We start from the raw sequence: 24,063 nt of genomic DNA, 5'->3' as shown, positions 1-24,063 counted from the left end.
AGATAGACCTTGATGGGGCCTTGAGGAAGGTGAACAGTAATTTCAGGAAGTTTTGCAGACTCAAGCCTACAGGTCTTCTGAGTCCCAGATAGGATGGTAAAAGGAACACGAACCTATGTGTGAGAAAAATCTACTCATAAGCCAACGGTCAGAGAAGCATCCTTTGATCCAGGGAACCAGGCAGGAGAGTCAAGATGTGCATCTTCCATTTTTTTTTTTTCGCCTTCTCTTAAGTCTTCAGACACTTAGGACTCTTTCTCTTGACAATATTCACTCTCCTTTTAATTTTTCATCGTTATCTTCAGTGTCAATGACAGCAGTAAACAACAACCACAGGCTCAATGTCTTTGCAAGATGAAGATATAGAAGGTCTCAAATCCTGCCTCAAAGACTTGGCACTTTTTGAAAAGAGAAGGACTGTATGTCTGAAGATTAAATAGTACAGGATATTCTGCCTCCAAAAATGAAGGTGTGAGCAATCAGGAATATGAGAATGGGTGGCAGAGAGGGGTCATCACTGCGAATCAGAAGGGTCAAGAGAATTCATGAGGGAGGGAGGTGAGTATTCAGCATTCATTCCACACATACTCATTGAATACCGACTAAATGCCAGAGAGTTCCAGGTCCACGGAACATGGCAGTGTCCATGGCAGATGGAAAACTGTACCCTTGCGGTGACGCCCTCCTAGCGTGGCGAGGTGCACAATGGGCTAAATGCACAGAAGAGGACAGTGCGGTTTTTGGTGACGGGCGGCATGGAGACAAAGTAGGAAAAGGGCATATCTGAGACACACGGGGATGGTCAGGGAGAGTGTCACCAGGAGGGTATGAGTTTCAGGTTTGAGTTCAAACCTGAAAGCGGTGAAGAAGCTAGCCAAGCAGGAAGAGTAAATGCTCCCATAAAAGCCCACGTGCATCCAAAGCCAAGGGAATGTCAGGAGCCGAGGGCCAGAGGTAGGACTGTTCTAATTTCCAGAATAAAGTAGGTCACTTTGGATGGAGGAAGGGGTATGTAGAGTGCTAGGTAAAATAGGAGGCAAGATTAAAGCCTGCTTCAAAACCACAGAATAGAAGTTGGAGTACAGACATTCACAGCATCAGGAACCCGTACTCTATCAGATCGGGGACGAGAAGAAGGCTTCCGGTCATCTAGGTGACCCTGCGTCACGCAAGTCAGCAAACACAACACTACAACTGTCTGCAACAGTAGAACAGCTTGATGAAACCCTATCAGCACGTTCTCAAAATTGGCAAACTCTAGGCATTTGACTGAAAAATAACGTGCAGGGCAGATGTTGGGGAGAGAGACGGTGGGGGTAAACGCTTCCACGACAATGTGAGAGAAAAGTAATTTCCAAAGTAACAACTCTACTGCCTGGAGAGGACACTTTGATGCATATTGTTTTGTATGACAATGAAAGGAAGTAAATATCTGTTCTTTGCTCGATACAAATAAAAAAAAGTATAATGTGCCTTAAATACCCTTGAGAAAAACTAGCCGACATTGAGGTTATTGTTGATGAAGTCCAGAACATGCCATCCCAAAATATGCAGCTCTGGCACATTGAGTAGTTTGAGTTAAAAGAAAAGAGCAACAGCAGGGACAGTCTCACTGTCTACCTTCTTTTCCTTAAAGAGGTCCTCCCTCTACCAGAAGCAAAGAGTCATTCTTCTCGCAGAGGACAGGACGTTGAGGCTCAGAGAAATCTGTGCAGACAAACATCATCTCCCAGTTAACTCCCCTAGTCCCAGCCCCTTCGCCGGTGACATTTTCTTAAGTTACCCTTCTTTGTCCAACACAGTATAGAAGCATTACCTTCTTAGAGCTTCTTTGGATTTTCGTTTTTCTTGTGAAAACTCCCATGTGCATGTAAACAAAAAGTAATAATTATAACTTGTAGGCTTTTATCCCATTAATTTGTCTATGTCAGTTGAATTCCTAGACCGAGTTGGAGACCCTATGAGTGTAGAGACAAGTTGTTCTTCCCCGACAAATGGAAGCATTTGCAAGAGTATGTCCTAGAGTAGACTGTCACTCACCTGAACACGGCAAGAGTTACAGCTGTAAGTGCTTTTAATTCATTAATTTATTCTGAGGGCCACCTGTTGTTTACATTACACACATTATAGAACACTGGTTACAGACAGGAGGCATAAGGATCCCTCATTTTAAAAAAGAACCTAACAATGACCAGAAATCTTGAAAGAAAGCTCAAGTTGACTTGATCCGGATCTGTACGTTGTACTCATCTGACAGAATTCTTATAAAGCCAGTCATCTCCAGTCCTCCAAAAGCCACTTTTTAAAAAGAGAATGATTATATTCAATTTTTTTTTAATCTACTAAGTGTAAATATCTATTTAATACGCAGGATGTGTTCTTTGTGGAAATAAGTTTGAAAATAGTAGCTGGAAACCTCTCTTATGTCACATAGAAGCAATGTATAAAAATTTTTCAAAAGCATAAAAACTTCTATTTCTGGACCAAGGTGAAGTAAAACACACTTCTCCCTATTCTTTCTGCGAAGTACAACTAGCAACCCGGAACCTCCCATATACGTTAAACATAAGACTGCCAAAGGGTGTCGAGAAGGTAGGCTGGCTAAGTGACCTTGAAAGTTGAGGAACAAGATGTTGTGTGTTCCCTGGGTTTTCTTTTTACCTCATCTATCCTGGATGTGGTGCTGAAGAAGCTGGCAATCTAGAAATGCCAAGGAAGGCAAACGAACAACAACAATAAAGACACAAAACCAGAAAACCCTGTTATCTCTAGCCAAAAGACCAAAGGTCCACCTAGATAGTGGAGAACTCAAGAAGTAACTACTCTCCTCCAGCCAAACACCATGGAAAACATCCTGCATCTCCCCCCCACCCCACTCCCCACCTATACGGTTTCTGTGGAGGCTGACGAGGGAAACAAAGGCAAGAAAAATGTAGCTTAACTTCCATTCCCTTATAGCCTGCAGCCCACGGCTGGATGTCAGACACCTGCAGGTGTAACACCCCTCAAGAAGTTCATGGCTGCCTTGATGCCTGTTTACACTTCCTTAAAAACTAAAAGCAACCTGGTCTGGACAATAGCTGAATGGTCCTGTGAGACCCTGCTTTCAGCATCCAGAAATTCCTTGGAGACTTACGGTGAAACTTGCAAAGTATAATCAGTCGCTCCTCCCAACCCCCGTGCAGCTCTTCCTGCCCACGGGTCCTGTCCTCGTGCTTTCATAAAGTCGCCTTTTTGTGCTGAAGACATCTCAAGAATTCTTTCTGGGCCGTTTGCTCATGAACCCCACTTCAAACTCCATCAGAGGCTACATGGGGATCCTGGACTTCCACCCTTCTCGGTAACGATGGGGCACTTCTCCCCTCTCGGCATGTTGGAACTATCCACCTAGGATTTTAAAGCAACCATCGTAAAAATACTTCAATGAGCAATGACAGACACACGCGAAACAAGTGAAAGATGGGAAAGCCTCAGCATAGAAATAAAAGAAGAACCCAATTCAAGTTTTAGAACTGAAAAATACAATGCCTGGAATAACAAGCTCCGTGGATGGGGTCATGGATGGGGTCAACGGCAGAATGGAGAAGATAGGGACAAAACAGTGAATCTGAAGATTGAAAAATAGAAATTGCCCAATTTGAACAACGGAGAGAGAATAGACTGGGGAGAGAAATGAACATCAGAGACATGTAGAACGATGACAAAAGATGTAACATTCTTGTCTTCAGAGGACCAAAAGGAGAGGAGAAAAGAGGGTGGTGTTGGAAAAGTATATTTGAAGAAATAATAACCAAAAATTTCTAAATTTGACAAAAGACATAAACCTACAGATTTAGGAAGCTCCACAAACCCCAAGTGGAATAAACCCAAACACATAATCAAACCTATGAAAATTAAAGACACAAATATACACACACACAGACACATACACAGCAAGAGAAACAAAACCCATGTAAAAGGGAAAAATCAACTCAAATGGTAGCAGATTTGTCATCAGAAACCACATACCAAAAGGAAGGGTCACATATTTTTAAGAGCTAAAAGGGAAGAACTGGTACTGTCCCTCTGAATTTCACGTCCTTGAGAAATTAGCAGGGAAATAAAGTCGTTCTCAGATAAAGTAAAGCGTGAGAATTTGCTGCCAGTGTTATCTATCCATATAAGAATGGCAGAAGGGAGTTTTGGGGGGGGGGGGGGGGAAGAAAGAAATGATATAATATTTTTGGAACATTAACAAGGAAGAACAACAAAAAGAAATATGGGTAAACGCAATTGTCTTGAATCTTCTAAAGTATGTTTAGAGGCTAAATTTCTAATATTATCTGATGTGGTTCTCAACATATAGAGAGGAAATATTTCAGATAATTATAAACAAGGGAGGGTAAATGATTTAAAAGGAGAGAAGCTTGGTACAGTTCAACTGGTAACATGTAGATACCAGCAGACTGTGATGTTATGTGTATGTGATACCTAGAGCAACCACTAAAAAACTATCCAAAGACAATAAATGAATCAGAATCAAATTGTCTAAAGAAAATACTCAAGTAGCCCACAGGAAAGCCAGACCTAGAAAACAAAAAGTGGGTAACAGTGAGGGGGAAAAGAAACAAACAAACAAACAGACAAAAAAAAAAAAAAACACCAGAAAACAAAAACTAAAATGGCAAACTTAAGGCCTAACATGTATGGGAGAAGAATTTTTCCCCAACCCTTTTAGGGCTCCTTGCTAGGTCTGATAATGAAACTGCCAAAGATAAATTAGCAGGAGAAAAGCATACACATTTTATTAGAACTTTTACACGTACTTGGGAGCCTTCCTAAAAAAAATGAAAACCTAAAGTGACCAGAGTAGGAAGCTTTTACAATGAAATATCTTTGTAAAGGACTGAAAAGACAAAGGGGTTTGGGCAATGGGTAGTAAATGGTGAAAAAGTAACAAGGTTTGTTCATACAGCTTTCATGGCCCTAAATTCCCTGTTTCTGGTAATAAGCATGTTTCCCTAATCCTGTCTTTAGGGAAGAGGAGGTCAAAGTGAACTTCTTGCTTTTGCTGTTTTCCCAAACTCCTTTGGCTTAAGATATTCAGTATGTCAAGGTGCCATCTTTTGGGGTAGTAGGTCCTGAACCCCATCAATGTCAATAATTGCACCAAATACATATGATCTAAATGCATCCATTAAAAAACAGAGATTGGCTGAGTGGATAAAAATGTGCTGCAAATGTACGCTGTTACAGGGGAGGAAAAATAATTTTCCCTCTACCCTTCTAGGTTGTTGGCTGAGACCCCCCCTTATTGTTGGAATAAAAGATTACCAGGAGAAAAACAAACTGAGGTTTAATAACATGTGTACCTCCTGTATACAAGGGAGAGATCCAGGAAGTATTGAGTAATGCCCCAAATGGCCCAAGCCACTGCCTTAAATACGATCTCCAGCTAAACACAAAAGATGTTGGGGGTGGGGGTGGGGGGCCAGTTCTGGGAAGTTACCAGGCAAAGCACATTTAACCGGGTATGGTTAAATCTTTGACCAGATTTAAATCTTTACGCAGATTTAAATCTTTGCCTTCTCCAATGGGTCCCCCTAGTTTTAGTCATCCTTTTCCCAGTACAGAGAGGGAAACACTCTTACAAATGCAGATTTCCCTGGTAAATGTAAACTTCTCTCACAAATGACTAACTTCTACTGGGGTTTCAAAGCTTTTTAAATGTCTGCTATTTAAAGAAATAAATAATCCACTCAAGGTAATCCTTACACCAAAGAGGTATATTTTAGGGTGGCAAATAATGTCCCCCTTCACTGTCTACAAGGAACTCACCTGAAATAGAACTACACACGCAGGTTGAAATTAAAGGGTAGGAGAAGCGAAACCATACAAATATCAACAAAAAGGAATCAGGATTGCCTCTCCTAATCAGATAAGTAAACCAGAGCAAAGAAAGTTACCAGAGATAGAAAGGGATATTACAGACCAATAAAAGGGTCAAACTACTAAGAAAGCCATACGATTCTAAATGTATAAGCACCAAATAACAGCCTCGCAAAATACATGAGGCAAAAAATGGTTGAGCCGAGGGGGTGTGGGGCAAGCTGAGAGCAAAGTACAGGCTAACAGCACCCCTCTGCCCCCACACCCCCCACCCCAAGTGGGATATGTGTGATATTCCTCGGACACTCCTGGCCACCCAAGAACAGGGGAGAGGAAAGAAAGCAGATGGTTGACTCGTGGAGATCACAGTCCTGCAGGACAGGAATCTCCTTCAGTTTATGGAGAGCTTACTTAGTAAACGGCAAGAAAAAGGCAGTCTTATCCACAGCCTAATTCCCAGACACCTATAGGCTCCATTTCCTGCAGCCCTAATATCACCTTCGTCAAGATGGAAGGGGGTTTAAGTGCTTGCCATGGTGATGGGGGAAACTAAGGCAAATGAAAAATTAAATTTCCTTACTGTCTACACCCCATTGACAAGCCCTTGAAACCGGCAGAGTGACCTCCCTCTGGGAGCTCAGCTGCCTCAATGATCACACTTTGCTGGGGGCAAAAGAGAGCCTTAGCTTAACATTACCCCGACCCCCCAAGATCCTGTAAGTCTCCTGAAACACATAAAAACTCCTTTGCAAACCTCCTTTATCTTTAACCCCCAAGTATATGTTGGCAATTATATTCTCAGCTTATGGGCCCTGGTATACATCTGAAGGTCTCATGACTGAGGTTTCACTAAACGGTAATAAATGACATTTTCCTAACAACAGCTACTGCCTCAAGGTCCTAGAAACTTTGCTTCCAAAATTCCTTACAGATACACTCTACCCCTAACCCCACCCCGCCCCAGCCTGAGAGTATATAATTAGTCACTCTTCACAGCCCCAGGGCAGCTCTTTCTGCCTACCCGTCCTGTCCCTTTGCTTTAATTAAATCACCTTTTTGCACCAAAGAGGTCTTCAAGAATTCTTGCTTGGACGTTGGCTCCGAACCCCTTTTCTTTCCCCCTTCACTCCAAAACGTCCTCACAAAGGCCGTCAGGCAATTGAAGCTTGTAGGCCATCCTGAGCTAAGAAATGGGATAGGGGCCTGGGGCTTCAAAGGGGAGGGGGCAATTCACAGAAAGGTAAGCGTAGATGTTTGGTTAATCAGATGTTTGCTCTGCCCAGCAGAAAAACCTTTCAGATTAAAAAAAAAAACAGGTATGCCTGACAATAGCTCTCCTTCTGGTACTGTTAGAGTAGGCAGTTAGTTAACATTGCAACAGGATGCCTGGAGGTCAGCAACGAGGAAGTCGTGGCCAGCTATCTGGAAAGTGAGAGGCCCGTCACACCAGACAGGCCCAAAATGGCGGCGAACTGACAGAAAGCCCCTGAACAAATTAGGAAAAAAAGGCCTGAAACCCTGCTTTTCATCCCTAGTGAACATCCTAGTTAACACCTAGGATAAAAGAAAGAAACCCGAACCCCAGGGAGGCAGCTGGCTGTCTCTCTGGAGCTTTCTCCTTCTCCTATCTCAAGAGTGTACTTTTCACTTCAACAAACTCTCCCACTTGTGTCCCTCGTCCGCTGTGTTCTGTGTCTGTCTTTGGATTCTTTCTCCTGACAAGACCAATAACCTTTGGCGACTCCTTTGGGGCCGGCTCAGTCGAGGCCTCAGGGCCCGAGTTTTCCCAGTTTACCCGGCAACAAGATCTCTATTAATTTAAAAGGATAACAGAAGGTATGCTCTCACTTGTATTACATTTATACACCTGTCCATATAGACTTGCACAAAGTAAAACTTCCAGAAGATTGAGGGCAAAAATGTCCCGGATAATGGAATTACAGTAGATTTTTATTTGTCTATTTGAAATTATTTTGAATGGTTGATGGGCAGACAGAGGGGGTTGGGAGACCTTTCATTTGGAGGGAGGCCGAGAATTTGGAAAAGAGAAGAAAGGTCCACAAACAGATAACAGGGGGTCCAGAAAGTGTTCTCCCCTACAAATTCAGCTCTTCCTGTCTCCAGGTCACCTTTGTTGGACCGAAAGGTAGGAAGAACTTTCCATGACTGAAAGGAGAATCAGGAAGGTAAGACAGGTTATTTTTTGCTCGTTTGCTTTGTTACTCAGAGACTGCCTCTCTGAAGAAAATGTGGGTGTTTTATTAAGCAAGGGGGTGTATAAACCCTTCTAGAATTTAACTTTGATGGCTGGACTGCTGGCCTTGCTGTGTCCAAAGTTGGTGCTTTATCGGATACAACTGGGGAGATTTTATAAAAAAAATTTTTCTGGTTTCTCCGCACTCCCACTATAGATCTGGGGTCCTACCACAGGGTCCGGGCATCGATTTTTTAAAAAAATCTCGTTCACTTGTTACAGATCAGTCAGGTATCCAGGAGAGATGGCAAAAGGGCCTAGGTCTGAGTTTAGGAGGCTTGGGGTTTAGTTTGAACTCCTCAATTAAGGGTAAAGTTTTAGGTAAAGCATCAAATATCAGGAAGGAAGGGAAGCAGGAACGAGAGGAGAAGAGAGAGAAGAAAGGGACCAAAGCAAGCAGGCAGGCAAAAGTTTTGAAGGACAAGATGGGGAGAAAATAATCTGATCATTTTGAAAAGATCATTTTGAAAAGGATAGGAAATAATATTACCATCCAGATCTCACCTCTCCAGGGGAAGAACATAAGTGTCAGTGATTCTTAAACTGTAGCCGGAGTTTGATAATTAGAAAAAGAAAAAAAAAAAAAAAAACACAAAAGGAAAGAAAAAGGAAAGGAAAGGAAAGGAAGAGAAAAGAGAAGAGAAGAGAAGAAAAGAAAAGAAAAGAAAAGAGAAGAAACAGAAAGAAATGAAACAAAAAGAGAAAAGAAAAGAAGAGAAGAGAAAAGAAAAAGGGCCTGGGAGGGGTGAGGGGAGATGTCTTTTTATAAGAATGAATTTTAAAGACAGGGGTCTCTTTCACAGCTATATGTTGCCTCTGCTGAGACAGTAAATACACAGCAGTCTACTGACGTGGTATCTGGGAAAAGAGAATTTAAGTTTAACTTTTCATTTTAAAGGGGTCCTTAAAAAAAAAGAAATTAAAGAAATCCTACTTCAAATTTGACTTCTTCATCCAAAGGACACTGTTGTAGATCGCCCTTACGTAAAGTGTTCGTAAACCGATGAAAAATATTCTTTCCCTCCCCTTTTCACAGGCAGTCAACAGCTCAGTCCTACCCAATCTGACACCGCCCCCCTCAAACCGGGACCCAGACCTGCCCAAATGTCTCCTCTTCCTCCACCAAGATCATTACTGTCTTTTGAGCATCATTTTTGGAGTCCCAGTTTTTTGAAAAAGGTTTACTAAGAACAACCCGCATACCAGCCTCTGCGGGGCCCTCCCGGCCAGCCAACGAGGTGCCGCGAAGGGGAAGCGCGGGAAATTCAAACTCTTTGTCCTTCCTAGAGCTGCAGGGCCGTGCTTCCCGCCCTTCTGGTGGCATTCCAGAGAAGCCAGTGACACAGGAAATAGCCCGGGTTTCCGACCTGCAAAACTGAAAGCGGTTTAGATCGGCCGTTGCCATCGGGAAACAATTCTAACGCGAAACTAGAGTAATTTCATTTAATGCGTGCGCAGAGAGCTTGAGGTATACCCCATGGATGCCCACGGGAACCACAGGCGGCTCCGCTGTTTACCTAATGCTTTAGGTTCTGGGGAGTTGAGGCTCCGGGAATACGTGCGCCTACCGGCTCTTTCCAGTACCTGGACCTCTCCTCCTCCCAACAGGGCAGCATGGTATAGTAATCCGCGGAGGGTCCCTATTTTGAAATGCTGTAGTCACTTCTTTACCTAGCAGGGAAACTCCCGTCTCCTTTAGAAACCTGCAGACACAGGGAAAGGAGTGAGCGCTTCCAAGTATTACGAGTTTGGGGGAAAACGAAACGTGGGCTGAAAAAAACCTTACAAGTGAAGTGGCGCTTTGCAGCACAGCCATTGCGCCACAGTATTTTATTTCGCTGAGAGCCTAGTTAGTGACCACCCAAACGCATACTTGGCTCTAAAAATGCCCCTACGGATCACCATTTCAGTGGATTCATTAAGACTGTAGCCCAAGCTTGCAATTGCTCAGCCACGGAATGGCAGTTATAGCTCTCCTTTGATAAAGTGGGTGGCTCTGAAAAGAGCCTTTGGGTTGGATCGTGCCTCCCAGCACTCACTTGGAGCTGGTGTACTTGGTGACGGCCTTGGTGCCCTCGGACACGGCGTGCTTGGCCAGCTCCCCGGGCAGCAGCAGGCGCACGGCCGTCTGGATCTCCCGGGACGTGATGGTCGAGCGCTTGTTGTAATGCGCCAGGCGCGACGCCTCGCCCGCGATGCGCTCGAAGATGTCGTTCACGAACGAGTTCATGATGCCCATGGCCTTGGACGAGATGCCGGTGTCGGGGTGCACCTGCTTCAGCACCTTGTACACGTAGATGGAATAGCTCTCCTTGCGGCTGCGCTTGCGTTTCTTGCCATCCTTCTTCTGCGCCTTAGTGATGGCTTTCTTGGAGCCCTTCTTCGGGGCAGGAGCAGATTTGGAGGGCTCAGGCATGATTTTTCTCTAAGAGCTGTAGAAATGCTAATCGCACTCCCCACAACAAAGGTTAGTGTTGTGAGGGGTCCAGAGCCCATTCTTTTATAGTTCTTCAATGCAAATGAAGGTTCAAGAATTATCACTTCTGATTGGATAAAAGCAGAACACTTTCGTTAAGGGGAGGGGCTTATGCAAATGAGGGATACACAGTTTCTCTTCCTATTGGATACACAGGCAAACATACTTTGACCAATGGGAAGGCGTATTTGCTCATCCATGCTCTGCCTATAAAAGAACTTTTTTTTTTTTTTTAAACTTCCCTGAGCTGCCAAGTTCGTCTCTTTGTATTTCGCGGATCTTTAGCTGGTGAGTTAGTCTTCCTTGATATGTCTGGACGTGGTAAACAGGGCGGCAAGGCTCGCGCCAAGGCCAAGACGCGCTCGTCGCGGGCCGGGCTGCAGTTCCCGGTGGGGCGCGTGCACCGCCTGCTCCGCAAGGGCAACTACGCCGAGCGGGTCGGGGCCGGCGCGCCGGTGTACCTGGCGGCCGTGCTGGAGTACCTGACGGCCGAGATCCTGGAGCTGGCGGGCAACGCGGCCCGCGACAACAAGAAGACGCGCATCATCCCGCGCCACCTGCAGCTGGCCATCCGCAACGACGAGGAACTCAACAAGCTGCTGGGCCGCGTCACCATCGCGCAGGGCGGCGTCCTGCCCAACATCCAGGCCGTGCTGCTGCCCAAGAAGACCGAGAGCCACCACAAGGCTAAGAGCAAGTAAAGTCTAGCCCAGAACACCACGGATCTTCCGTTTTTCTACAGCTAATCAAAGGCTCTTTTCAGAGCCATCCATATTTTCACATGAAAGGCTAGTAACCAGCCTGTTACGTTAGTAGAATCAGTCCTGAATCTGTAAAAGATAAGGTAACGTCAAAACCTTGTTCAAAAAACAAAACAAAAAACCCCCACTTAATTTTATATGCCAGATGGAACTGACCTACAAAAAGTAAAGGGGCTCAAATGTAAGCATAACAAGCAGAATGGAAATTTGCGTTTGGCCAATAAGAAAGCCGCGCGGGATTTTCAAATTTTCAATTTAAGGAAAACCCATCGTATCAAAGAAGCCCGAGATCATTTGTTGCTGTCCAGTGTAGTGTGAATCTAGCATTACCAGACCAAGTGCTTTACATGCTACCTTCCAGGTCCATCCAGGGACCCTACCATGTAGTTTCACACGAGAAAACTGTATTAAGGGAGGTATAATGACCAAAGACCTAGGAAGTGGCAGTCCAAGAGACCCGAGGTTTACTTAAAAATAACTAATCCAGCCGTCTAGGGGAGAAGGAGACAAGACAATCGCACTCAGAGAAGTGTGCAGCCCAGCAGGTTGGTGACATTCGAGCCTGTCAGGAATTGAGAATCTCAGGTCCCACTTAGGTTTACTGAACCAAAAGTTACGTTTCGCATGGTGAAATCCTCGCTTTTCACGCTGTACTCAGTGAAAGGATAAAACAGAACCTGGACGCTGAAAAGAAGGACGAGGTGGAGTGATTCATCCAATCAGGCTCTCCAGTAATTAATTACCCTTCGACCAATGGTTTTATCGCGCGGTTCTTTTGAAAAATGACAAGACCAATCAGAATGCTTCTTACTGTATATAAGGGGAACTTCGCCCTTGCCCACCAGGTTCTGTGTGTTCTTAGTTGTTTCAGATGGCTCGCACGAAGCAGACGGCGCGCAAGTCGACGGGCGGCAAGGCCCCGCGCAAGCAGCTGGCCACCAAGGCGGCCCGCAAGAGCGCGCCGGCCACCGGCGGCGTCAAGAAGCCGCACCGCTACCGGCCCGGCACGGTGGCCCTGCGCGAGATCCGCCGCTACCAGAAGTCCACCGAGCTGCTGATCCGCAAGCTGCCGTTCCAGCGGCTGGTGCGCGAGATCGCGCAGGACTTCAAGACCGACCTGCGCTTCCAGAGCTCGGCCGTGATGGCGCTGCAGGAGGCGTGCGAGGCCTACCTGGTGGGGCTCTTCGAGGACACCAACCTGTGCGCCATCCACGCCAAGCGCGTCACCATCATGCCCAAGGACATCCAGCTGGCGCGCCGCATCCGCGGGGAGCGGGCGTAAGGCCGGTTTTTGGTTGAAAAAGGCTCTTTTCAGAGCCACCCACACTTTCTCTTAAAAGTACCTGTAACTTTTAATTGCTTGGCGTAATTGAGCCGCTATGGAAATAGTCCTTTACGGATGTTTTTCATGTTCGGTATCTGAGGGTTGCATATCCCTTTTTCCCAGTCCGTTCTATTAAGTGATTTGTCATTCACGTGGCGGCTTGTTGAATATAGATCTAGTTACTCACAACTTGGACCAGTTTGACGTGCATACAAGAAATTGAGGACAAAGTAAGCTTTTAATTGGCTTTGAGTTCTCCAGGGAGTTGTTTAATGTTTATTTTTGAGAGACCGGGCGAGTGGTTGAGAGGCAGAGGGACACCCCAGAATTGAAACAGGCTCCTCCTGGCTCCGAGCTGTCAGCACAGGGCCTGCCGGGGCCCGAACTCAAGGACCCGGAGATCCTGACCTGGGCGGAAGTCGGAGCTTAACCGACAGAACCACCCAGGCGCCCCCTTCAGGGCGTTTCATTTGTAGTGCAATTCTCTGAAGAGCACTTCCACGGATTCATTGTTACCTGGTTGTGCTTTAATAAAAGAGAACATTTAGTTATGTGAGTTTGTAGGAGCTCCTGACCATCTCCTGTACTTCCTGTCCTTGGTCCACTTAGCATAATAGAAGTTAACCTAATAGCATGATCAGTATCCATCCACTTAAGTGTTAATTTCCTAAGTTTAAAAGTATAATGAACTGATGCTAGGTAAGCTTTTTCTGAGGCCTAAAATTTACACAACTCTTAACAATTACAATTCAAAATTTCAAATACAAAACTAGACAGTGAATATTAATTTATAATGGAAAGATGAGCCAAATTCCAATTTTGCAAAAATAAAACCATAGCCATCACAAAGTTCAGAAGAATAGCACATTTTATTAACTCTCGAATACAACCTTATCATGCTTATTTTCCTGTTTTTTGACCGCATACTCCGACTTCATCTTCACTCGAAAGTTATTTTGTACTATTTTCTATATAGACAATAGGAAGACAATTCAGTATTTCCTCCAGCACGATTGATCACAAACTGTTTTGTTCTCCTGATCGCTTAGTACTTTCAGCTTCAAAGCACATTATTGGTAATGTTATGTGTAAGACTGTTTTCAAATTTAGAAAATCCTGTCAAGCTTCCTGCATACGTGAGCTGTAAAATTTAGAGGATTTCTTCATGAACTAGCTTCCCATTCTGTACATTTCAAATCTTGACTCGGCTGTACTATACGTTCACTGCCAGCACGTTCGCTACGAAAATGTAGATGTCATATAATGACAGGAGTCCAACATCTTCTTGTCTGTAATCCAGCTGAGTTTGTCCATGAACAGGAGAAAACTCCTTGACGCCATTCTTACTTCAGATTGGCTAGAACTGAACTATATATGAGCACATCTGCAAATCGCACTGCTCATCTCATTAACCCCTACCCAAATACATTCAACTCCATTTTCTCTTACCCAAATCCAGATATGTTCTTCAGTATCTCACCATAATCAGACAAAAGGTGAACTGTAATGAAAGGGAAGATTAACTTCCGATAGACAACAAGTCTAACCGGCTGTGAAGAAAGTATTTTAACATTGAAATTTTGCAAAAAAATGAGACCCAGTGAACACAGTCCCAAGAGCCTCTCTCAGACCTTTGCGCCTAATATTTGAGTTTCATTAGCTTCTGGGTAAACCTGCTTCTGATCACTGGCTGTGTTTTTCTAACTTATATACGGCTTTCCCATGCCCTGCTACCACTCTGTTCTAACATCTCAGCCTAGCACCCTAGGAATTGAGAATCACTGGTTTGGGATGACTCCAGGCCTCTGGCAAAGAGCTTTGCTTTGCATGATGCTTTGAACTGTGGTACCATTCTCAGAGTTACCAGAAGAACAAAAGTTAGTGGGGAGGAGATAAAGTCAATTCTGAGCAGGTTGAACATTTTCAGTATCGCGGTGAGTTCCCTGGGACAATATTGCAGGATGGTATCGATCTAGCCTGGGCTGAATATCATCTTCCTTTAGAGAAGGTTCCATGGAAGAGGTCCCCACATTTTCATTGGAGTCTGTCTCCTAGTTCTCCATGGGTCAAGTAGCACATGAACCGATTGGCCTGCATTATTATAGAACATTCTTAATACAACCCTGAAAATCAGGTTCTCTCACTGTCTCCATTTTATAGAGGAAGAACGTTAGCCCAAGAGAGTTTACTTTAATTGGCCAGATTCATAATAGATATCATTGACAAGCAACCTCACAACAAACCCACACACTAAATATCTTCGGACCAATAAGACTTCCTGGAAATGGATTGTTAGACCCAGTTCCTCCTCAAGGCTCACTCAGACTCACAGATTAGTGGATGGGTGGGAAATGCAGTGGCCTGGCCTGGGCTATGTTCTGTTATGAGAGTCCTCTGGCCAGTGGCCTAGTACGAGGGGAAATGCATATGATGCATAGAAGAAACATCACCTTTCAGGGATGCTCTCTGGGCTTCAGGACCAGCTCAGAATAATCATTTCCTTGGAAACATCTGGATTCTACTACAGAGCAGGTATTTGCTTGTGTTTTCTTCACAGTATTTAGTTACTGTGGAACTATATCATCCAAGATAGTAGCCACTAGCCATATATGGCTATGAAGCACTTGAAATGTGGCTGGTCCAAACCGAGATGAGCTTTACATGTAAAATACGTACCAGGCTTCAAAGAGTTGTCTGAAAAATAGAATTAAGAAAAAAATCTCAGTATTTTTTATATTAGATAACTTGTTGAAATAATATTTCTATAACAGTGAGTTAAAGTACTCTCAAAATAGATTTTTCTTGTTCCTTTTTGCTTTTTGAAATGTGGCTACTAGAAAATTTCAAATAACCTATGTGACTCCTATTGTATTTCTGAGGAAAAGCACTACTCTGCAAAGGGTAATGACACCGGCTCACTGAGCAGAAACTAACTAGCTATGTTCTTTTTTTTTTTTTTAATTTTTTTTAATGTTTATTTATTTTTGAGACAGAGAGAGACAGAGCATGAATGGGGGAGGGTCAGAGAGAGAGGGAGACACAGAATCTGCAGCAGGCTCCAGGCTCTGAGCTGTCAGCACAGAGCCCGATGCGGGGCTCGAACTCACGGACCGTGAGATCATGACCTGAGCCGAAGTCGGACGCTTAACCGGCTGAGCCACCCAGGTGCCCCTAACTAGCTATGTTCTTAATATCACCAGTCCTCAGTAATCATGACACCTACCTTTGAGTGCTAAGAAGGTGTTTGAAAAGAAATGGAGGGGTGCCTGGGTGGCTCAGTCTGTTAAACGTCTGACTTCGGCTCAGGTCACGATCTCAAGGTCGGTGGGTTTGAGCCCTGCATCGGGCTCTTGTGCTGACAGCTCGGAGTCTGGAGCCTGCTTCGGATTCTGTGTCTCCCTCTCTCTCTGCCCCTCCCCAGCTTGCACTCTGTTTCTCTCTGTCTCAAAAATACTAAGCAAACATTAAAAAAAGAAAAGCAATGGAGACTTCTCCCCGACAATGCTTGGCACGTTGTAAATTAGAACTCAGGAATTGCTAGCTCTCGACAGCAGTGTTGTTCCCACTGTACCCTAAATCGCAGCTGTACTCTGAAACCCTCTAAGGATGTCACCTTGCCTTTTACTGGACCAACCTGTTCATCTCTGGCCTGGATTTCAACCCAAAGTTACTCTCTACATTTCCCTTAGGCGTAGAATCACCTAGAAATTTGCCTACGAGAAGTAATAGGATATTTAATTTTTCAGCCACGAGACCACTTGTGTATGCGCAGAGAAATTTTAAAAGGTGGGTATAATGCATTAAAATAACCTGTGATTTCTTTTTTTTCTTTTCTTCTTTTTTTTTAATGTTTATTTATTTTTGAGACAGAGAGAGACAGAGCATGAACAGGGGAGGGGCAGAGAGAGAGGGAGACACAGAATCTGAAAAAGGCTTCAGGCTCTGAGCGGTCAGCACAGAGCCCGACGTGGGGCTCGAACTCGCGGACCGTGAGATCATGACCTGAGCCGAAGTCGGACGCTTAACCGACCAAGCCACCCAGGCGCCCCTAACCTGTAATTTCTGAGTTACACTTTTATCGTACGTGGACATGAGATCATGAATTTTCATGTTGAATTATCAATCAGCAATTTATTTGATGCGGTAATCATTGCCAAGTTTAGGTAGTCAGCCATGTTTGGGCAATTATTTGAATATATTATTGCCGTTGTCAATATTATTTTATAATAATAAGTAGATTATTGAAAATGATAACATTAATAATGTCAAAATAAAATGTAGACTTCATAAACTAAAAATCAAGACAAGGACCTTTTTCTTAAAGCAGCCAATGCAGAGTCTAATGAATGGCTTACAGTATTAGACCTAAGCCAGTCAACTTTGTGGACACCCGTGAGGGAATGGGCCAAAATCAAGGAAACATATTGTTGGAGGTCTTATCGAAAGTCTAGGCAAAATTAGAGGTTTTTACGATAACTTTTAGCTCTCTATGAGTGAACTCTCCCCTCACCCTTGCTAGAGAAGGGCCAATATTTGTTTTTGAGGAATACATTTCATTTGAATAGTAAAAGGGTGCTCTTTACCTATACAAATATGTTTGCAGGAGACATTCAATGTTAGGATCCATTGTAAGTATATGAACCTAAAAAGTGTGTGGACTTGAAAACATGAGTACTTAGCACAAGTACTTATAGTACTTAGCACAAGTACTGTGATTAAATTTAAGTGTCTTAATTGGGTCTCCTGGTTGCTGCAACTTGACCCAACCTGAGCCAAGGGAGGCTCCTGCCCCAGTGACAGGAGTACAGATGGCTCAGAGGACCCAGAATCCCCACGTTAAGAACCCAGAGAACGAAGCTCTATGCATCTCTCCTCTGTGCTCTGCCCTTGGCTCCATTCGGCATTTTTGATTCACCAGACCTCCCGGTGTCTCCTACAGATGAAACTCCCAGCCCCTGACATCAGGTCACCTCAATTTCTGCAACTCAGTTCCAGTTTTTGAACAGAGAATTTTTGATTGGTTCATATTGGCCCAATGACTTTTGGACCGGTCAACCCCCTTTAAGGTAAAAAGTTTAGGTCCACAGAGGACAGCGTGTATGAAGACCCACTGATATGAAAGCTTTAAACTAAGGATGAGGCTAGAGAAGAGCAGGATATGTGGGACCAGAGGGCATTCTAGAGTTTATTGTCCGTAAGGTTGCCATGAGCCACATACAGTTAAGTGAGTTCTTGAAATAGCCACGTAGGAACTGAGATGTGCTGTTTGTGTAAAATACATGGAGATTCCAAAGACAGAATATGAGAAACAAAAAAGAATGTAAGATCTCTCATAAATATTTTTACATTGATTTTGTGCTGAGCAAGAATATTTTGGACATGTTAGGTTAAATAAATTATGTGGTTTTTTTTAATATTTCTTTTTGAGAGTGTGTGTGTGAGAGAGAGAGAAAGAGAGAGAGAGTGGGGGAGCAGCAGAGAGAAAGGGAGACAGAGGATCTGAAGAGCCTGATGTGGGGCTCAAACTCACAGACCATGAGATGATGACCCCAGCAGAAGTCAGATGGTTAATGGACTGAGCCATTCAGGTGCCCCTAAATTATGTTATTAAAACTGATTCACCTGTTTCTTTCTTCCTTAGTTAATTTGGCTATAGACAGGACTGTTCTAGAGGTTGTTCATTCACTAGGCATAGATCCCTTCCATTACTGGATATCTTCAGTGTGCCAGGCCCCAAAGGAATCAAAAATCTCATAGGTTGTCATTTTCAACAGCAACAAAGATGACAAGATATCTGGGAATAAAGGGTAATATATAATATGAAGATCTGTCTGCAGAAAATTTGAAACATTCTCCACAGGTACAAAATATTGGGGGGGGGGGGAGGGATGTGAAAACATAAAATGCTCTTGAAGAGGAAAACTCATCCTCTCCCCAAATTAATTTGTAAATTTAACACCATCCCAATAAAACGAGGATATCGAGTGTGTGTGTGTGTGTGTGTGTGTGTGTGTGTGTATGTGTAATGGAAGGGTGAAGAGGTGAGGTGGGAGGGAGGAAGCATCTTAAAGTGCATTTCGAAAAACAAAATAAATAAACAAAAACTAGAATAACAAGGAAATTCTGGGAAAAAAAAAAAGAGCAACGACAGGGAATGAGCTCTATCCTCCCTCGGTCATGTTATAACATCTCAGTTTCTCAAACATTCCATTTTTATTTCAGTACCTACTATGGGTTATGTATTCTCAGCATTGAAGACAGTGCTGTGAACAATACTTAACAGTATGATCTCAGTGGAGAAATGACCAGAAAGATCAAAGGGACAAAGTAGAAAACCTAGGATTACTCCACCTATCCATGGAATTTAGCCTATGATAACGGTTGGCATCTCCAACGGGAGTGAGGTGGGGAGGGGAAAGGAAGCAGAAATGGAAGAGTCGCACGCATTTATTAAACCTTGTAACAAAATACAGGGGGTTCAATTGCTTTTAAAGTGAAATTGACAACACAAAAATTATTGAAACAAACCATGGGAAAACTTTCTTGTGAATGCGCGCGCGCGGTGCGCTGTGCTCTCAAAGAAGGGTCTTTCTACACATGAAAACGAACATTAAAGTATCCCATTCCGTTGGAAGGGACGGTGCGGGCAGGAATGAACTCCGTGGTCACTACCGGTAACGGGGGGAAATTAATCTAAGTTACTTAACGACTACATCAGTCGCTGTGGCAATGGGCGAAGAACTGAGCTTCGGGTCTCCAGAAGCCCCGGTTCCTGGAACTTGTCTCAGGAAAATCCGTGTTGACCAGAATATAAAACACGACACTGGACTTTCCTCTGCCCAGAAGAAACGCCATCAGGGGGCGCCTGGGTGGCGCAGTCGGTTAAGCGTCCGACTTCAGCCAGGTCACGATCTCGCGGTCCGTGAGTTCGAGCCCCGCGTCAGGCTCTGGGCTGACGGCTCAGAGCCTGGAGCCTGTTTCCGATTCTGTGTCTCCCTCTCTCTCTGCCCCTCCTCCGTTCATGCTCTGTCTCTCTCTGTCCCAAAAAAAAAAAAAAAAAAAAGTTGAGAAACGCCATCAGTATGAAAGAAGCCGCAGATTCCGCCGTGAAGATAAACTAAAGGCCTTCGTTAGAGACATCACTTCACCCCCACACATGCATACGTTCCCAGGTTTACCCGTACGTTACTCGCGTAGAAACCGTTGGGACTTCGGACCGCGCAAAAATGCGTTGAAAGCATCTCCGGCGTTTAGATGTTGACGTCTACCTAAAACGACGCTCGGTGACCCGCTGCCGGGACAAGATGGCCGACGAAGGGTTGTTGTGATGCACTCCAATCCATCACACTTTTGCGCAAAGTTACATGACGCGAGGGACAGAAGGGCGCCGGTCCAGCGGCGCCCGGTGGCAGGGTGGCCGCCGCCGCCGCCGCCGCGCGGTGGTCCAGACGCGGTCCTCAGCGGCCGCAGCGCGCGGGCTGGCCCACGGGAGCGCGCGGCACGGACGCCCGCACCGTCTCCTCCCCGGCGGGGTGCTGCGGCCGTCCCCGGACACGAGCTGGACTTTCCAAACCATGGGAAGTGTCCGAGGTATCAGGGACACACTTACCAGGCGAAAAAGGCACAATCAATCCCCTGGAAACGAAACGTACACAGAATACACAAGAGGCCGGCCTCCACCCAATAAAACACGCGATGAAAAGCGTGGGCCGGAGGAGTGGGCCAACCCGCCAGCAGGGCGGGACTTTTGAACGGCTTTCCAACCCAATCGGGGGATTCCTGGAGACCGAGGAACTGGCTGACTTGATTTGTGGTTGTTTTCGATGGCCTGGCGCGGGGCGGGGCTGGCGCGCGAGTGCGCGCCTCCGGGACAGCGCTTCCGCACCGTAGCGGGGGAGGCCACCCGGGATGCCGCTGGGCAGGGGACGAGCCCTAGGACGGCGCAGAGACCCCCGCCGCCCCTTTCCGGCAGGCGTCAACTGTAGCTGCCAACCACACCTAGAACCAAAGGTTAAAGGGAGAAAGGGACAAGATTAGAAGGTTCAGCTCTTTCTTTGAGATCAGTGGTGGCTCTGAAAAGAGCCTTTTTGGGTTTCAGAAGCAGACGTTCTTCAACAGCCTACTTCTTTTTGGGTGCAGCCTTCTTGGGCTTGGCAACCTTGGGTTTGGCGGTCTTGGGCTTCACGGCCTTAGCTGCGCTCTTGGCGGCCTTCTTCGGCTTGGCAGCCTTCGCTTTCTTCGGACTCTTGGCCACTTTCTTGGCGACAGCAGCCCCCGCCGGCTTCTTCACCTTCTTCGGGGTCTTCTTGGCGCTCTTCTTGGGAGTGCCGGCCCCGGTGGCCTTCTTGGCTTTCTTGGCCGCCCCGGCAGCCTTCTTGGGCTTGGCCGCGCCCGCCTTCTTGGCTTTGGGCTTGGCCTCCCCGGACGCCGCCTTCTTGTTGAGCTTGAACGAGCCCGAGGCGCCGGTGCCCTTGGTCTGTACCAGGGTGCCCTTGCTCACCAGGCTCTTGAGACCCAACTTGATACGGCTGTTGTTCTTCTCCACGTCGTAGCCGGCGGCCGCCAGCGCTTTCTTGAGCGCGGCCAGCGACACGCCGCTGCGCTCCTTGGAGGCGGCCACGGCCTTGGTGATGAGCTCGGACACCGGTGGCCCAGAAGCCTTGCGGCGCACCCCTGCGGGTTTCTTGGCCGCCTTCTTCTTCACGGGGGCCTTCTCCGCGGGGGGCGCGGCGGCAGGAGCGGCGGGAGCGGTCTCCGACATGCTGAGGCTGTAGGACCGGGGACAAGTGGCAGAGCGCCGTGGGTGCGCCGGGGCCGGGCCGCCGTATATATAGAGCGCAGGCGCGCGCTGATTGGTGCTCCGCTCGCCCGCCTGGCTGGCAGGCTCCGAGCCGCCGCCGTGCGCCCAAGTTGTGTTTGTTCCACTTCACAAAAGGGGGAAAATGTTAAAATACCCCGCACCAAATCTCCCGGCTTTGGTCGGAAAAGGATCCGAGAAGCCTCAGGCTCCGGGCTCTCCATTTATTTTTTCCGCAACCCCAAAGGCGACGCGTCCAGGAGCCCCCAACTCCCCCAACTCCGAGGGAAGTCCAGGACGGTGGGAGACCACTTTCTGTTTTTCTCTTAAATTACCTGTTCGCTCCTTTGCCCCTGAAAGTTCTTTTTCTCAGGGGTGGTTGGGCACATGGTTGCCTTCTTTGGGAGACAAAAACGAAATGGTTTCCACCTAAATTTTCACGATAATTCTCTTTCTTCGCGAGGGAAGTAACACAGGTCCTCTGTGAATTCTGCGCACAGACCCACAGGAACCGTGGACTGGGACAAGTATTCCCGGGCCAGTCCAAAGCAGTTAGGGTTGGATGAAAGGGGGTCCAAAGGCCTTGGGGGGTGTCCTGGACCGTGGGGGGTTAGAGACTTAAATCTTAGATTTGAAGACACTGAAATTCTTTATCAACTCCGTCTTTTCGTAGATGGGGGCGGGGCACTCTTCACTTCTCCAAAGGCGAGAAATTGGGCAGTTTTTAAAAAAGATCTCAGGTTCCCCTCTGGGTTGTGCAAGGCAGGGGGTCTGACCCTCAAGAATAGAGATAATAAGGGAAGAAGGGAGACCCCCTAAGCCTGCAAAGAATCCTCAATAGACTTGGTAGCGACAGACATTGAGATGATCTCTTTCCAAAGAAAACAAGCATTTATTTATTTATTTATTTTTATATGTTCCAATAAAGACATGAACTTCAGCACGTGAAAATTCTAGATTACTTCCAGTAACAACATCTAACTCATGTTATGGTATAGAAGGACACTCTAACTGGGAATTCGACGACCTCGATGGAAGGAAAGCAGCTAACATTAATGTGATACACTTTTATAAGATGAACTGGAGATTCGAAGTAAAACAAAACGGATGGCAAATTTTTAAATAGAAATAGAGGACAATTCCTAAAACACGTAAGTTATTATACCATTTTTCTGTTGTTGGTAAGATTACCCCTTCTCATGCCCTTTGGTGCTGGTCATTCGGATTCCATTCTAAAGTTTGCTTTGTCTTTTAGGGACCAAGGAAGTATTACAACTTACCCGAAATTCCCATTCAAATATACAGCCACATGAAAATATGTGTTAAAGATGCCAGCCTTGGACCAGGGTCAAAAAAGGTTATACAACTTAAGTTCAGTGATGAAAGAAAAAAAAAATGAGGCATTTTTACACTAAGGATAACTCCATGTAAGTTTCGCTGAGTAACGTTTGTTCAACATTCGGAAATCGTGTCTACTACTGATCATGTCCTCTGAGAATTACCAGCCTAATGAGATTAGTGATGGATGAATTAGCAGCCGTAGAAAACCACTGCAGACCTGCCATCCCTTGCCGTGATTTTGGATATAGGAATCGTAAGAAATTATTGAAAGTGTCTGAACAACTAAAGCACTTTTATCACACTAATGTATCTTGGCATCAAAATAATGAAATCAAATGAGAACATGCACTTTGCTCTGATTCTATGTACAAGGAGACCCCCCCCCCCCAGCCATTTGAAATTCAGTGAAATATCCTGTACCCACCAGGAAAATAGCAATGTAGAATCTTGATTGCCAGGTCACTGGACCTCCCCTCACCATCAGTTGGTGTCCTGATTTATACATCAACAGCACATAAGTTCGATTCCTGTGATTCAATTCTCTAATATGATCACTCGGGTTGAATCAATCAAAACACATCTCCCTACAGGCAAGTCTGACGTCCAGATCTCAGGTCATTCGGACACCAGCCACTCAGTCTTGCTCCCAACCTCCTGGCCACAGGGTAGAGACCAGAAGGCAGAGACACAAGATTCTTGATCTTCTCCAGATTCTTGTAATTCATGCTGAGAAAAGCTATCCAAAAATGAAAAATAAGACAAAACTGTTTCTTTGTGTCCTTCCAAGCTGTATTAGAAAATTGTCTAAGTTCATTTGCAAGTCATTTGATGCTCTAAGGCAATACTACACAAATAGAATGTGGGTCACGTACGTAATTTTACGTTTTCTAGTAGTCACATGACACAAATAAAAAGAAACATGAGTTTAATTTTAATAATATATTCTGCTTCACTCAATATATCCAAACTATCACCATTTCAACATGTAATCAGTATTTTAAAAAATATGATGGTTTATATTCCCTTTTTTTCACATCGTGAGGCTTCCAAATCTAGTATATTTTACATTCGTAGAATATTCCATTTCAGGCTAGCCACCTTACAGGTGCTCCCTGGCCACAACAGCTACCATTCTGGACAGCACGGCTTTGGCAAAGGTAACTTTGACTTCATAATTACTCTTTGATTACACCCAAAGTATGTAAAATTAGACAGTCACATATAGAGGGTTGATACATTAAT

At 45.3% G+C, this 24,063-nt stretch overlaps 4 protein-coding genes across 11 annotated transcripts; 2 read left to right on the top strand and 2 right to left on the bottom strand.

Annotated features, from left to right (window-relative positions):
• Positions 1–10,108: 10,108 nt before the first annotated feature.
• LOC102972032 (histone H2B type 1-B) lies at positions 10,109–10,578 on the bottom strand. Its single transcript, XM_007074439.3, has one exon. It carries the CDS (start codon positions 10,536–10,538, stop codon positions 10,158–10,160), a length of 381 nt encoding a protein of 126 aa, XP_007074501.1. The 5' UTR covers positions 10,539–10,578; the 3' UTR covers positions 10,109–10,157.
• A 275-nt stretch (positions 10,579–10,853) lies between these two features.
• Positions 10,854–12,058, top strand: LOC102966693 (histone H2A type 1-H-like). The gene has a single exon (XM_015540722.2). The coding sequence runs from the start codon at positions 10,907–10,909 to the stop codon at positions 11,297–11,299; it is 393 nt and encodes a 130-aa protein (XP_015396208.2). The 5' UTR covers positions 10,854–10,906; the 3' UTR covers positions 11,300–12,058.
• A 164-nt stretch (positions 12,059–12,222) lies between these two features.
• On the top strand, positions 12,223–12,718 carry LOC102972317 (histone H3.1). Its single transcript, XM_042985538.1, has one exon. The coding sequence runs from the start codon at positions 12,231–12,233 to the stop codon at positions 12,639–12,641; it is 411 nt and encodes a 136-aa protein (XP_042841472.1). The 5' UTR covers positions 12,223–12,230; the 3' UTR covers positions 12,642–12,718.
• An 815-nt stretch (positions 12,719–13,533) lies between these two features.
• LOC122238513 (histone H1.2) lies at positions 13,534–21,499 on the bottom strand. Of its 8 annotated transcripts, none has more exons than XM_042985526.1 (4): positions 19,862–21,499; positions 18,306–18,477; positions 15,134–15,377; positions 13,534–14,774 (listed from the first exon to the last, which is right to left on the bottom strand). In XM_042985526.1, the coding sequence occupies exon 1, from the start codon at positions 21,442–21,444 to the stop codon at positions 20,803–20,805; it is 642 nt and encodes a 213-aa protein (XP_042841460.1). In that variant the 5' UTR covers positions 21,445–21,499; the 3' UTR covers positions 13,534–14,774; positions 15,134–15,377; positions 18,306–18,477; positions 19,862–20,802. The 8 variants fall into 8 exon arrangements, with proteins under 8 accessions (XP_042841460.1, XP_042841462.1, XP_042841464.1 ...); XM_042985528.1 differs by having other exon boundaries at positions 15,360–15,377; XM_042985530.1 differs by having other exon boundaries at positions 13,534–14,184; positions 15,360–15,377.
• Positions 21,500–24,063: the final 2,564 nt, after the last annotated feature.

Source organism: Panthera tigris, chromosome B2 (genome assembly GCF_018350195.1).
Source record: "Panthera tigris isolate Pti1 chromosome B2, P.tigris_Pti1_mat1.1, whole genome shotgun sequence".
Lineage (NCBI taxonomy): Eukaryota > Metazoa > Chordata > Mammalia > Carnivora > Felidae > Panthera > Panthera tigris.
The sequence above is the reverse complement of the archived record's forward strand: the minus strand, read 5'-3'. Positions and strand labels throughout refer to the sequence as shown.

Coding starts and splice junctions, on each gene's coding strand:
- LOC102972032 (XM_007074439.3), bottom strand. CDS start 10,538: ATGCCTGAGCCCTCCAAATCTGCTCCTGCCCCGAAGAAGGGCTCCAAG.
- LOC102966693 (XM_015540722.2), top strand. CDS start 10,907: ATGTCTGGACGTGGTAAACAGGGCGGCAAGGCTCGCGCCAAGGCCAAG.
- LOC102972317 (XM_042985538.1), top strand. CDS start 12,231: ATGGCTCGCACGAAGCAGACGGCGCGCAAGTCGACGGGCGGCAAGGCC.
- LOC122238513 (XM_042985524.1), bottom strand. CDS start 21,444: ATGTCGGAGACCGCTCCCGCCGCTCCTGCCGCCGCGCCCCCCGCGGAG.